Here is a 14,350-nt window from a genome sequence, read left to right on the forward strand (position 1 = left end):
CAGCAAATGTTTCAGGACACACCAAACACTTGACACAAAACAAACAGCACTAGAAACCTAGCAGCCAGACTTTATTCAGGGGATGGAGAGCTGGCTCAACCATGAACTGCTCTTGCTGAGGACACAAAGCTTGGTTCTTGGGCAGCCACACTGGGTGGCTAACCACAGCCTGCAACTCCAGCTCAAGTAGACCTTTTAGCTTCTATGGGCACCAGTGCATATCATATATGGCACACTCACGTGCGTACACACAAACATGCATGCGTACCCACACCTACACACAACATATCATAAAAACAAGGAATCCCTTACTTTGTCCGATATTGAGAAGTATGAATTCTAGGGAACTGAGAATACCCTGAGCACAGAAACCAAATTCTAGGTTCATCCTAGGTTCTCAGCTTTTAAATTAGCTTGAAAACATGCCAGTGCTGTTTAAGGTAAGGCAATCAAACCACTGGTTCCAAGGCAGCAGTATTAGACTGTGGTGTTATACATCACAGTCTAATAGACTAATAGACATATGATGTATATGCCCAAGCTTTTACAGTGTTTAAAACAAATCCTTTACCCAGGAGTCCTTTCCTTTACTAAATTATTAACACAATTCAATTGCAACGATAGACAGTCCAGTGCTACAAATGATATAGACTTGCTACCAAGACACATCTGATAACGTAGTACAAAGTCAGTGAGGAAAGCAAACTGTTGTTAATAGCTGTTCTGAGAGGCCGCCCAGCTCCAGTCGTCAAGCACGGCTCCCATTACCTCTTCTTGGGGCACAGCACTCCCGCCGTGCTGACTTTCTTACTACAAGGCAGAGATCAGCATTCGGGACAGAGAATGAAAGGTTTACTATCTGCTTCTACTAAACATGTACAGTCTTATACAGTCAGTCACACATTCACTTACTGGACCCTTTCCAGGTTTAAGAACAAGTTATGTGCCATCCTCAGCAACTTAAATTGATCATTAAAAAAAAAAAAAAAGTAAGCTGACTTGAAAATGAAAAGTAGGTAACATTTCCACCCCCCCACATTTTTATCAGATCCCTTCTAGCATTATTTTCAAAGACCATGCTTGCTAGGAAGACCAAATTAAGAGATTTTCTTCCTTTACAAAAAACAGTACCTCAGATGTGTTTGGCAGGACAGTAGGAGAACGGGCAAAAAGGTAAAACAAGGCAGCAGAGAAGAAAGGAAGAACTGTCAAATCAAAACACCAAGAAAGCAAATACCACAGTATCAAGACCTATAGAAGAAAATGGTCATTAGCATCACGGCAAGGGGGCTGTTTCAAGAACATGTATGCAACTGCAGAAGCTTATGCACACTTCCCATGCACTATCAGACCCAAGGAGTTCTTTATATAATTATAATAAACCCTAACAAATAAAAGTGTCAACTGAAACTCCTTTATGTAGAAATCTTAAAATCGGACTTTCAACCTCCCTTAAATTTCTGGTTATCTTAAAAAGTTGTTCTTCTGTTTAAAAAGCATATTAATTTAGGGCTAATCATTAAAATGCTTCCCTCAATTGAGGGATTGCATGGTCACATTGTAGACAAGAGAACCCAAGATCCACATTAAATTAACTAACTATGAGAAAAAGTAAGAGTCAGAGTAGACTATATACAAAAGCAGACATATTACTAAGGTAGCTTTTGAAGACAAAATTTAAATAAATGGTACAAGCATTAGCCTTTATGTTCTGAGCACCAATAGTTTCCTAGGCAAATAATTCATTACATACTCAGCATCAAATTTGTCACTCGGTTTTCTATGTGCGAAGCATCAAGCTACATGTTACATGCATTTTTTTCTTCATCCAATAGTTAACTAACCGAAGACATAACAAACAGGTATTTAAAAAGAAAACTATAAAACATTTCTGATTCAAAAATATTTGTGGTAAAGTAATGGGAATGCTTTTTACAAATATAATACAAAGTTTTAATATTATACCTGTCTTTGTCTTCTGCTGATAAATCTTCTGAACTTTTGCCTTCATCTTTAAAATACTGGCCTGAGCTAGACGGATTAGCAAAAGTAGATATGAAAGGCCCCAGAGACTGAAAGGCTGCCTGGCGGACCTGAGAGAGAAAGACGTAATCAACACAAGCATGAAGGGAAGGCTGCCTCAGCACACACATCTACTGAGTTACTCTGCATACACCATGGCTAGAGCATGCTTCAGACAATAGAAAGCCCCGGAGAAGAAACCTAAGTCTTTCAGTACTTAGCACTTTGGAAGCATTACACTTTTTTTCTACTTTCAGTTTTCATTCTGACTTGGTTATTCAGACAGTGAGCACCTGAACGTTACATACTATGAAACACAAAGAACAAACCGTTACAAAGTTTTCCTTTATGCTTCAAAAACAAGAAAAATGAAGAGAACCAAGACTGTCAAACAGGAATATACTCAGCGCTTTCAGTGAGGAAAGACCATTAACTATCAGGAGGCAGGGCAAACTTTTTCTAACTCTAGTTTTAGAGGATCCAACCTTCCGCCTTGAGGACACAACATGAGTACACACACATACACACACGAATGAGACAGTGTCTCATTATGTAGCTTTGGCTGGCCTAGAACTAGCTATGTAGACAAGGCTGGTCTCCAGCTACCTGTCGCTACCTCCTGAGTACATATCCTCAATGCCTGATAAAAATACATATTAAAAAACAAAAAAGAAAAAGTCAGTGAGTATTAAACATCAAGCCAAAATAAAACGAACATAGCTCGAATTTGTAAAAAAAAAAATACTTTCCAGGCACCAAGAAGACAGACTTTAATAGTCTTCTGCTCTCTATTCTTATATATATATGAAGTACCATACATTATAAATTCTTTCCTTGCAGGGGAGGGTTCAAGACCGGGTTTCCCTGTGTAGCCCTGGCTGTCCTGAAACTCTGTAAACCAAGCTGGCCTCAAACTCAGAGATCCGGCTACCTCTGCCTCCCAAGTGCTGGAATTAAAGGTATGTACCACCTCCACCAAAGTAAATCATTTGTTAAATTTTAAATCATGGGGCTGGAGAGATGGCTCAGTCGCTAAGACCAACTGCTTTCCCAAAAGCCCTGGGTTCAGTTTCCAGCACCCACATGATAGCTCACAACTGCCTGTCAACTCCTGGTTCAGGAACTAGTATCCTCTTCTGGTCTCTATGGGCCCAGACATGCATGTGGTACACATACATACATGCAGACAAAACATCATAGACCTTAAATAACATATTAAAACAGATTTTTTAAAAAAATCACATTTACTTTAAGACTCAAAATGTTTTTTAAAAGTGTTACCCAACGTGAAGGATCACTGATCAGGTTAATGAACAGTGCGGATAACTTTGTCCGTCGGATCTCTTGACACGTTGCACAGGAGACAGCCATGAAGCACTCAGCACAGGCCTTTCGTACTCCCCACACATTATCAGAACACAGCTGGAAAAACCTGGGCAGCTGTGAGGACAAAGGCCACCGTTACTTCCCCTTCGTTGTCTCTGTTTTAAATGTTGCCTATTCTTAGAAAGTAGAAAATGTATTTAATACTGGTACTCAGAAACTTTTTAGTAAATCACATCCAATTTATAACTCACCCTAGAATGCAAAAGCACCAGTAAGCACAGCTTGAGATCATCCAACCCCTTATACCTGAGCTCATTTTGCCAAAAGATGAATAGACATTCTAAGCATACGTGCCACATCTTAACCACTCTGCTGCAAGATTTCAGTGCTGCCAAAGTGAGTACCCTAGTAAGATTAAAGATCCGCTGAGTAAATTAGAATTGATTTGCTAAGCGCAAGTGTGGAAGCTAACAGTGTAGCAGTGTTTCTCACACACATGTGCTGACCCAGCCATCCTGCTCAAATCGTGTTTCAAGTGGCAACTTGCAGCTCTAAACTTATAAGCATCTTTCTGGTTGCAGTCGTGGGGCCGTCCGTGCTCATGAACTCTCTACTACTGTGCGTTACTTATTCTTTAACACCTTAGATGCTCACCAACATTTCCTCTGTAGCTTGCTGGCCAACTACACTGCAAATATCTCCAAAATTGGCAGCACAGACCTAAAACAAAAACATCACCAACATTTCAATATCACGTGTGGAGTTCCTTAAAAACAATCTATTAAATTTCATATCTCACAGCACCACATGTTCTTAGACACGAAGACAAGAGCTGGATGCAAACATACCTTTCGGACATGAAACATTCTACAGTCACAGCACATCTCGCAAAACCTAGGGAGGATAAGACGCTCTGTAATATCCTTCCCAACCATGGGAGCCATCTTGCACATTATCTAAAATAAGTGAGAAAAAAATCATATTGGAAACATCCCTCTAAGGCCTCTTCAGTTAGATTTAATAATTTAAAGAAATACGTGTTAACCAATATACAGCAAATGTACTAAATCTAGGGAAAAAAAATTCCTGTTTATTTTTCTATTATTTAATTATTAATGACTTAATCATTTTACTAGCAAACACTAATCCGTACATCTCCCAACTCTTCTGATCTAGGCAAACCATTAGAATTAATTTTCTCCTGAAACAGACCAGATGTCAGGGAACCACAGGCCTCCCACCATCGCTGAACATCATAATTACGCTTCTAGGCTAGGCTCTCCTTAGTGGAACCAGCAGGGTCTGCCGAAGCTGGTTTTCTTTATTGAGGAATTTCTGAAGTTAAATGCAAGTGTTTTGGAGCTTGGCAGGGGTAATGACTGTGTGCTGTGAATGTACACTGCACTTTAAATGGCTAATTTAAACAATAAAAATATTTCTGAGAAAAAAGCATCTAAATATGTTAATTGGCTGTTTCTAAGCAGTAATGAAAAGGGAATTTTTCAAGGAACAGAAACTAGAGGATCATCTCTGTTCTCATGGAGGACTTGGAATCACTGGCAATTTGTGTTACAATTCCTTTCTATGGACAACAGATCAATGTTTTAGGAATAAAGAGCAAATGCCGAGTGGACGCGAATAAAGTCTTAGGTTAGTATAGTACTATTCTATCTCACTCTCTGAACGCAGGAAGCACGGATGTGAATGACATTTATTCATATGTCCTCATACCCAGATGGAGAACAGCATACTCACAGCCACAGCCTCCGTCTTTACGTCATCGTTGCTGTCGGGGGCCGTCAGCTCTATGAGGACAGGGCACACCTTGGTCTCCACATCAAATCGCTCAATCAGCTCCTGCTCCAGCAGAGCCAGCAAAGCTGCCTGACTGGTCTTCCTTACCTATCAAGAAAAATACCACAAAGCACAGACATGCTTTCATAAACCTGGACAATAACCAGGAGGGCAGCACATGCTTTTAATTCCAGCACTCCAAACAGAGAGGCAGGTGACTCTCTGAGTTCGAGGCCAGCCTGGTCTACACAATGAGTTCCAGGATAGCCAGGGCTACACAGAGAAACCCTGTCTCGAAAAACCAAACCAAACCAAACCAAACCAAAATCTATACAACATCATTTTTGCAACTGGAAAACACTTCTAGTAATAATGCAGGGACTTGCAAAACCTAGCAGCCATTTGTGGGGTATTCCCTACAGTTCTTACAGAGTGAGTCTGGCAGACAGAGGGACACGGAGCGCACTGGGAAGCCTGGCAAGCAGGCTCAAATAAATCTGTTAGACTCTCAACACGTTTTAATCTAAGACAACAAGTCACTTCTGGAAAATACAATAATGAAGTTAGGCCCAAAAAACATTCAAATTAAATCACTTGGGTTAGGCCATTCTACATAAATTATGTTACATAAAATTCCTTTAAGAGCAAGTAAATCCACCGCTTACCTGATTATTCTGATCTGCAAGATATCTAACCACAATTGGTAGCAAGTACTTGGAAAAAGCATATGGTATTGAAGGCCGGTTCTCTTGACAAAACAGTGCAATATGTGGTACTTGTTCCATCAGCTCTGCTCTCACAGTCGGTTCTATTGAAGTAACAGTAACATCAACAAACATCCTTTCATGGAGACAACGGCTCTTATCTATGCTTGAGGAACCAGCATGGAAGAACTCACAAAGTTCTCTAACCCTGCAGTTCTTGCTTTAAATCAAAGGAGGAAGTCACTCCCAACCCATACAGTGAATACACTGACATCTACAATGAGCTACGCTGGAGTGGGTAACTACTGTATGTGGTATTTCTACCAATTCTATGGCAGGACAGGGTAAACTCTGTCAATACTTCAACAGGGTACCATCTGCAGACTTCATGATGTAAAAACACCCAGGACATGTTATAAGGACCATATCATCTATAAAAGATTCTAACCAGACTTAAACAACTAGTTTTATTTTATAAAAACATAGAAACAGGTATCACATCAGTTAAAAGGTAAAATAACATAGGAGAAAATTAAGTACTAACAGTTAAATATATTCATGTCATTGCAGAAAGGATATAAGAAAACAAACAAACTAGCAAATTCAAAAAACAAGCCAGTGGCTGAAAGAGACATTAGGATACCAGGACCCAGTCATCAATCAAACGTGAGGACACCAGGACCCAGCCACAATCACAGCAGACCTCAAGGGAAAGAACCTGTGAGTGACCCTGTTAGCAGTCACCTTAACATAAATGTACACAAATGTATCCAGTGGAACTCCAAATCTCAAAAGAAAATTAACCTAGCATTTTCAGTAGAAAATGCACTGGCATTTTACAAAGCTAAGAATCCTAGCAAAACAAAACAAAAACCCCACAATTAATAAAACACTGCTGTATAATGTGAGATGACTTCTCTTGAATAAAACTCTAATTTTAAAGCACAGGCATACAAGGCTTCTCCAGTTATAAAGTTAACAGTGATTTAATTGTTTTCATATATTGATAAAGCAAAAAGGGTCACAGCTGTAGTTTCAGTAAGAATAAAGTCAGAAATTCTTTCTTTAGAGCACTGCTTAGGCAAACAGACAAAGGGAGCAGAAGTGAGCCCCACAGGCAGACCTCGTACATGTGGACAAGTTAGTCACAAACGGAAAGGACAAAGAAAGAGCCTTTGAAGTAAATGCACGAAGTGCTACCTACACTAACACACAAAAAAGGCCAGAGAGATGGCTCAGCAGCTAAAAGTTCTTATGCTTTTGCACAGGACCTATGCCTGTAACCCCAGCTCCAGCGGCTCTGACACCTTCTGATATTCATAGACTCCTATATGCAAACGATGTACATACATATGCTCAGGCACACACATGTACACATACCTTTAAGCAAGTAAATCTAAAAATGTTTAACATATGTAAGAGAAGTCCTAGGAACATCTTGTGATATATATGTAAATACACACAGAGAGAAGCAGATGATCAGCACTCATGTGAAGTGGATCACACACACACACAACTTGCCTTAAAATTTCTTATTTTATGTTTATTTTACCACAATAGAAAACACGTCTTAAAAAAAAATAACATCACTAATGCCTAATTTTCAAATCCAGCTCACCCCTCCCCCTCTTGACAGGGTCTCATTCTACAATCCAGACTAGGTGGACTTAGTATGCAGCCGGGATGGCTTCAAACTAACGCAGGCCAACTTGGTCTTCTGAGAGTTAAGATGACCACCATGGACCACCATGCCAGCCTCACATTTACCTCTTTCTTATGAAAAACTCTCCTGTCTTTGTTTTAACAATAAGCCAATTTTCAATTATGGGTATGGTGGCATACCCCTTTAATCCTAGCATGTAAGAGGCAGAGGCAGGTGGATCTCTGTAAGTTCAAGGCCAGTTTGGTCTATAGACATAGTTCCAAGAGGGCCAGAGCTGTCCAAAGAGAGACCCTGTTTAAAAAAAAAAAAAACAAAAAAACCAAAAACAACCAAAATTGAAATATTAATGGTTTTTTTCATGTAAAGCAGATAAAGTATTATTTTCCCAAAAACATTTAAAGGTTTTTCCACCTCTTTTAATTTACTCTAAATTACTTAAAAATTGTTACTGACCCTAAAATGTTCATATAAATGATAGATATGATTTCTTACATTTATTTGATAAGAATTTACCAAAATTAGTAAGTGGGCATACTATAATCTGTCTGGACCTTTTCTTCCTTTCTGACTAGTGGGCTTAATAATTTCCTTAAATACCACTTTTTGGGGGAAAGGGGACACAGTCTTTCTGTAGTACAGTACAGCTTTGAACACAGGCTCTTCTAGAGTGCTGGGTGGGATTAGAGGCAGGGTCATTTGTCAACTCTTAGGAAATCTTAAAGAAGTCTCTTACCAATAGGTTTAGAAATACAAATTTAGTAAAAGAAACCTTTGTAGAAACAATACACCTATTTTCTCTGTAAACATATACCTGAATCATCAGCTAATCTGCTAATTCTTTCCAAAACAGCAATACAATCTCTTTCATCATCGCAGACTTCCCTCAGAGTATCCAGCAAACTTCTGGCCACCATTTGTCTACACAAGAAAAAAAAAAAAATCAGATTTTGTTCAGTGTCATCAATACTTGTTTCGTAGAATTTTAAAATGCAGGATCCTTACTTTCCATAATGACAATTTTTCTTATTGTAAGTCACATACTAAACTTGTAATTTTCTAAGAAGCAAAAGTTGATAATGATTTTACTGGTAAGATTATTATCATTTTTATCTTTATCCAAATAAATGGGGAAATTTTTAGTCACTGAATTTTCACTTCAGTTACCTTCTCATCACTCATCATTCACTCTTCATTATGTTAACTATTATATTTACTAATATGAGTTTTATTATCTACACTCAAAAAATTCAATAAAGCCTTAAGAAAACTGATGCAGAGACCTTAACCTCAGAAACAGTGTCAGGAGGATTCCAGCTCTTGGACACTGCTGTGCACTGTGCCCTGGCACACATGAAGCATGTCATGCCATTTGGTAGAGGAAGAATACCCAATTCAATGTCCAAATTAGCCCAACAACTAACAAAAAGCAATGACTCAAAGACTGTGTACAACACCAATCAGGCTATAAACCTGGGGACACGGGCTACACCTGACACCTCCCTCTGGGGTGGATAACTCTATGCCCTACCGAGATTAAGAGCCCCTCTTCCCCTCACGTTGATGAAGAGAACACACATACCTGTTAAATATGTTCTCACTTGCAGCATACTTGTCCAGCCTCCCCAACGGTGTCAACATTTCATCTTGTGAGACGAAGTCCAGGGCTGAAGGTATAATAATCACATCAGACTCTGAGCTGTAGTCATCCACACCAACTAGCAGAGACATCAGAAATACTCCTTATAACACTCTGAAACTACAAGGTGCCCCTTGCCTGCTAAAGCAGTGCACACTTCTGGAGCAGTACAAAGAATTACAGTCAGCCCAGTGCTAGCAAGGATAGTCCACTCCTCCTGTCTCCACCTACAGTTTTTAGGACCTCTGGCAGCATACAGTCAGTGGCTGCAAAAACTCAGCACAAAGGCACACAGTGACTAGCCTTAAGATGGGCAGCAGTAGCACACACCTTTGAGCCCAATACTCGGGAGGCAGATGCAGGCAAGCTCTCTGTGAATTCGAGGCCAACCTGGCTTACAGAGTGAGTTCCAGGATAGCCAGGGCTACACAGAGAAACCCTATCTTGAAAAAGCAAAACCAATGAAAAAAGAATTTAGGTGCTTAGCCCACATAGTGGCTCCCAGCACTTAGGAGACAGAGGCAAATGAAAGCTCTGTGAGTTTGAGGCCAGCCTCCTCTTCATGAGTTCAAGATAGACAGGACTATACGATGAAACCCTGTCTCAAAGCAAACAAACAAAAGAAACAACCTCCCCCCCAAAAAAAAACCCCTGAAAAAAATACAGACAGGCAAACACTGACTTAGTTCTAAATAAAGAAACTAAAGCTGAAGTGTCTGCCTTCACTTATTAGAAAAGAACTAAAAACTATAATAGTATTTGCATTCATTAAACAAACATTAGGCTATTAGGCTGTGTTGAGGAAACAACTGTGAAAATAGTTACATCTTCTAAGAGTGAACATTCTATTGAGAAAAGTCCATGTTAAAACCATCGTTGTGGCTGCACGTTTGCCCACACCCCAAGGCAGATCTGCTGCGGGAGAGGGAAGACTAAGCTGAAAGCTAAAAGAAAGCGCGTGATTCCAGGAGTTAGGCAAAGAGCTTAGAGACATGACTAGACAGTGCCGCCCACCAGGAGAGGAAGAGACAGACGGAAGGATTCCCACTATGTTTGCTATGTTTCTGTCACATTGGGTGGTACTCTACTCAGGCCACCTAACAAGGGAACTTCTCGATGGTACCCGACAGTGATTAAGCCAATAGTTCAAAACCTGCTCTCCAGAACTGCAACTGGGGAAGGATCAACAGGATCTGACTATTAACTGGGCAAAGTGAGTGGTTTATTTTTGCTGAGTCGGGGTGTACAAGTTGTTGGCTTTGTCACTGTGACACAGCTGCTGTTTCTTGGGAAGAAGGAGTGTCAGCCGAAGAACTGCCTCCATCAGGATGGCCTGTGGGCAGGTAGGCGGGCCCCACAGGTGGTGGTGGAAAAAAGCAGCTGAACGTGGGTCTGAGAGTGCGCTGTTGACAGGCGGCCTCCCCCCACGGTTTCCAGCTCTGCTCCTGCCCCGAGTTCCTCAGTGACGGACTGTCATCGGGACATGCAAGCTAATAAACCCTCGGTCATAAACAAATGAATGTACGCTTTTGGTCATGGTGTTTACCACAGAAATAGCAAGCTAGCACAAGGAGTCTTACTATGTAGACCCGGCTGGCCTGAGCCTCACAGAAACACGCTCACCTCTACTTCCCAAGTGGTAGGATTAAAGACCCATGTCCATCAAGAATTTACTTAAATTTTGTATTTGATTTGTTTTAATTGTTGTTATAATAGTTAAACGAAGCTGGGTGGGTACGGCGGTGTACACACGTAACCACAGCACTCAGGAAGCTGAGGCGGGGACTCAGATGGGCTTGAGGTCTACCTAACAAGCAACAGGCCACCTAGGGATACATAGGAAGATCCTGCCATAAGGAAAAAGAAGAAGGAAAAATGATAGATGGAAGTGGGGCTAGTGAGATGGCTCAGTGGTTAAGAGTGTTTGGCTGCTCTTCTAGAGGACCCAGGGTTAATTCCCAGCACCAATGCAGCTGCTCACCGCTGTGTGAAACTTCAGTCTCAGGGGACCTGAACCCTCTTCTGGCCACTGTCATACCAGACATGTGATCAATCTATCTATCTACCTAAAACACTATACACGGAAAAGGAAATTAGAGGAAAAAGAAAAGAGATGTGGAACCCTGCTGCATAGGAAGTCAGCATGAAGTACAGGTTAAAGCTCTGGACCAGGAAGGGACTGAAATTGATGGGCAGCTGAATAAGATCTAGCAGATTTCAGTGCTAAGGCAGCTGAATAAGATCTAGCAGATTTCGGTGCATTTCTAAAACCCTAAGAGTTTGTTTGTAGACAGGGTCTCACCATGTAGCCAGCCTCAAACTCATGCATTCCTCCTGTCTCAGCCTCCCAAGCACTGAGGTTAGAGTCATCTACCCCAGATCAAAGCATTTTCCCCCTATTCTTACTTAGTCTCCAGCACTTTTGGCCCTCACTCTAGAGACTTTTCGCAGTGATGTCACTGCCTCACCATACATACACAGTAAAAAATAAAATCTCATAAAAACACCTCCCAAATGCTACATGAGTAATATAGAAGACTGACTTCACAATCAAATCCCCAATGCTACTGACTTTGAAGGGTTTGTTTGTTTGTTAGTTTTAATGCCTCAAATGAGTATGTAGCATTGGTCTATCCTGTAAAACTGGCTAAACAGACAATATTCCCATGGAATAATATCAAAGAGACTATACAAGATAACACAGCTACTTTCAAATATTTTAACTTAAAGTAAAAATACTTTTTTTCAAAAAACAGAAGCTGGGCAGGGCAGTGGTGGCACACACCTTTAATCCCAGCACTCTGGAGGGAAAGGCAGGCAGACTGCTGTGAGTTCGAAGCCAGACTGTTCTACGCTGAGTTCCAGGACAGCCTGGGCTAGCTATACAAAGAAAGCCAGTCTTGAAAACAAAACAAATGAGTAAACAAACAAAGAGTAAAACTCTTAAACATGCTCTTCCACTACTAACAAAGATGGTATCAATGACCAAATGTATCCTCATAAACTGGGAGACTGACCAAACAAGTATAACTGCCACCACTGACGGCCTGCAAAGACAGACTGAACACCAACACCAGTCAGACCCCAGACATCCTGGCAGACGGAGCTGAGGACCCAGGGAGGCCAATGCTTTTAGTACCTGCAGGCTCAAAGCCCTGAGAGAGGGCTACAGAATGTTGGTCCCCTTCCACTTTGGTTTCTGAAACAGGGTTTCTCCAGGTTTTGGATTGACCTTGAACTCACAATTCTTTCACCTCAGGCCTAAAGTGCTGGGCTTTTAGGTCACAGCACCAGACATGCATCTGAGAAGGTACACTGGGTCTCTAGGTGAATGCCGGAACTACACACATGTAAGAGTTGAGAAAATAACTACTTGAGATCAGGTGGGCAGAGGCCCTGTGGGAAAGTCCTTGTGTCCACAACTACAGTGAAAATGAACCTCTACAATACACAGAGTAACTGCACAGTACTCGAAGGCTTGGCCTTGGAGAAGGCCAGGTCTGACACTGCGGGCTGCTCCACTTCTCCCTAACAGAGCTTCACAGGTAAGCACAAAGGTCAGACTACTCAGGTATTGCCTAGGCTCTGAAGTAGGACTCCCAGGGTATGTAAGCGATCGCAAATGTATCTGGCACTCAACAAGAATAAAACCTTCAATGTCTAGTATATGACAACAAAAACAATAAATAGTCATGGAAAAATCAGCAAAAACAAACAACGAAACAAAACAAAACATGAACAAAAAACTCCACAGAAGCATACTCACAACTAACAAAGAGGGCAGAATCCATAGACAAGGCCACAGACGCTATAGCTGACTGTGAAGAGCAAGATGGTTTGGGCATGTAGCTTGAAAACATAAAGAAGCTGTGAAAGGCCCAGGGAAAGACTGTGAATATTCAAAAATCTCTGACCTTTTAGGGAAGGGAAAAAACAAGAAGAAAAACACAGTAGGTCAGAACAACAGATAATATAAAAGTAATGAACAGGGAACTTAAAGAAATAGCATTAAAAGGTGAAACAGAAAACAAGCACAGCAAAACACGGAGTGTCATTCAACCATAGGAAAATGACAGGCACTCTAATACCTACACATTTGAAATCTCCAAAGGAGAAAGAGGAATTTAAGAATATCTGAAGAAATAATGAATCCCGGAAAATCCAAATTTAATGCAAACTATTAATCCATTAGCTCAGGGGACTAAATGAATCCCATTAGCAAAAACATTAAGAAAAATACACCTGTCTATAATACAATGAAAGTGCCTAATACTAGTCAGAGTCCTTTAAACTAGAGATGACTCATTTTACATATAAACAGGGTACAAAGACATACAGGCTAGCAGACAGGAGAGCAACAACTTTGACGTCCTGACAAAGGTTGGAAAGGGAGCTGGAAAAATGTCTCCGTGTTGAAGAGCACTTGCTGCTCTCACCAAAAACTCAGACTGGCTTCTAATCACAGTCCCAGGGAACTGATGCCCTCTTCTGGACTCTGCCAGCACTGCACGAGTGGGGCACACATCATACATGGAAATGCTTAGACACATAAATAAACAGAAGTAATTTTTTTAAGAGAGAAAACAAGCCCAGCCTACCACTCCGCACTCAGCAGCCAAAGGCCAGCATGCAGACCTGTGGTAGAGGAAATAATAAAATCCTATGAACAAAAGGGTGAGGCTCTACACCTCCACGAAGGAACAAAGACTATCAGAAATGGCAAATAAGTAAACAAAGGCATTAGCTTTGAAAGGTAAAGCACAAACGTGTAAGTAAAACGAAGAGAGAGTGAAGTCAGTCACAGCTGTGACCAAAACAACCAAATCAAAAACCTGAAAGCAACCATTACTGTTTAAATAAAAAAAGGAATACATAATAAAACCCATAAATAACCCAAGATAAAAGAGTGTAAAACAGAGATTCGACCCACAGGTAGTAAAAGAACCAGAGAAGAAATTGAAACCCAACTATATTATAATTAGAAACTAATTATAAGTGGCTTAAGTGAGTCTATTAAAAGACAGATTTCAAACTGCGTTTAAACACTAAGCCATACATTAATAATGTGGAGTGCAGAAAATTTTTACATATTTCTAATCTATAATTCACAAAATACCTTATTCATTATGAACTAAAGAGCTGTAAGAGCCACCTGGCACTCATCTGCCATCAGTTTTCTCCCTCATAATGTAAGTAAGGCTGCTG

The 14,350-nt window shown here is 40.6% G+C and overlaps 1 protein-coding gene across 4 annotated transcripts in view; it reads right to left on the reverse strand.

Moving 5' to 3' along the window:
* Ppp4r1 (protein phosphatase 4 regulatory subunit 1) overlaps positions 1-14,350 on the reverse strand; it is a 52,942-nt gene that overhangs the window by 23,110 nt on the left and 15,482 nt on the right. For 3 of the 4 annotated variants that reach the window (XM_021653545.2, XM_060368252.1, XM_021653544.2), the window contains exons 3-10: positions 9,089-9,173; positions 8,321-8,427; positions 5,808-5,950; positions 5,104-5,250; positions 4,197-4,304; positions 4,003-4,068; positions 3,304-3,462; positions 1,966-2,093 (exon numbers count right to left, since the gene is read on the reverse strand). In XM_021653545.2, coding sequence (XP_021509220.1) covers positions 1,966-2,093; positions 3,304-3,462; positions 4,003-4,068; positions 4,197-4,304; positions 5,104-5,250; positions 5,808-5,950; positions 8,321-8,427; positions 9,089-9,147 — 917 coding nt within the window. In that variant the 5' untranslated portion in view covers positions 9,148-9,173. Of the gene's footprint in view, positions 1-1,965; positions 2,094-3,303; positions 3,463-4,002; positions 4,069-4,196; positions 4,305-5,103; positions 5,251-5,807; positions 5,951-8,320; positions 8,428-9,088; positions 9,225-14,350 lie in introns of all 4 variants that reach the window. The other variant, XM_021653543.2, reaches the window with a different exon arrangement.

This window comes from Meriones unguiculatus, chromosome 15 (genome assembly GCF_030254825.1).
Source record: "Meriones unguiculatus strain TT.TT164.6M chromosome 15, Bangor_MerUng_6.1, whole genome shotgun sequence".
Taxonomy (NCBI): domain Eukaryota; kingdom Metazoa; phylum Chordata; class Mammalia; order Rodentia; family Muridae; genus Meriones; species Meriones unguiculatus.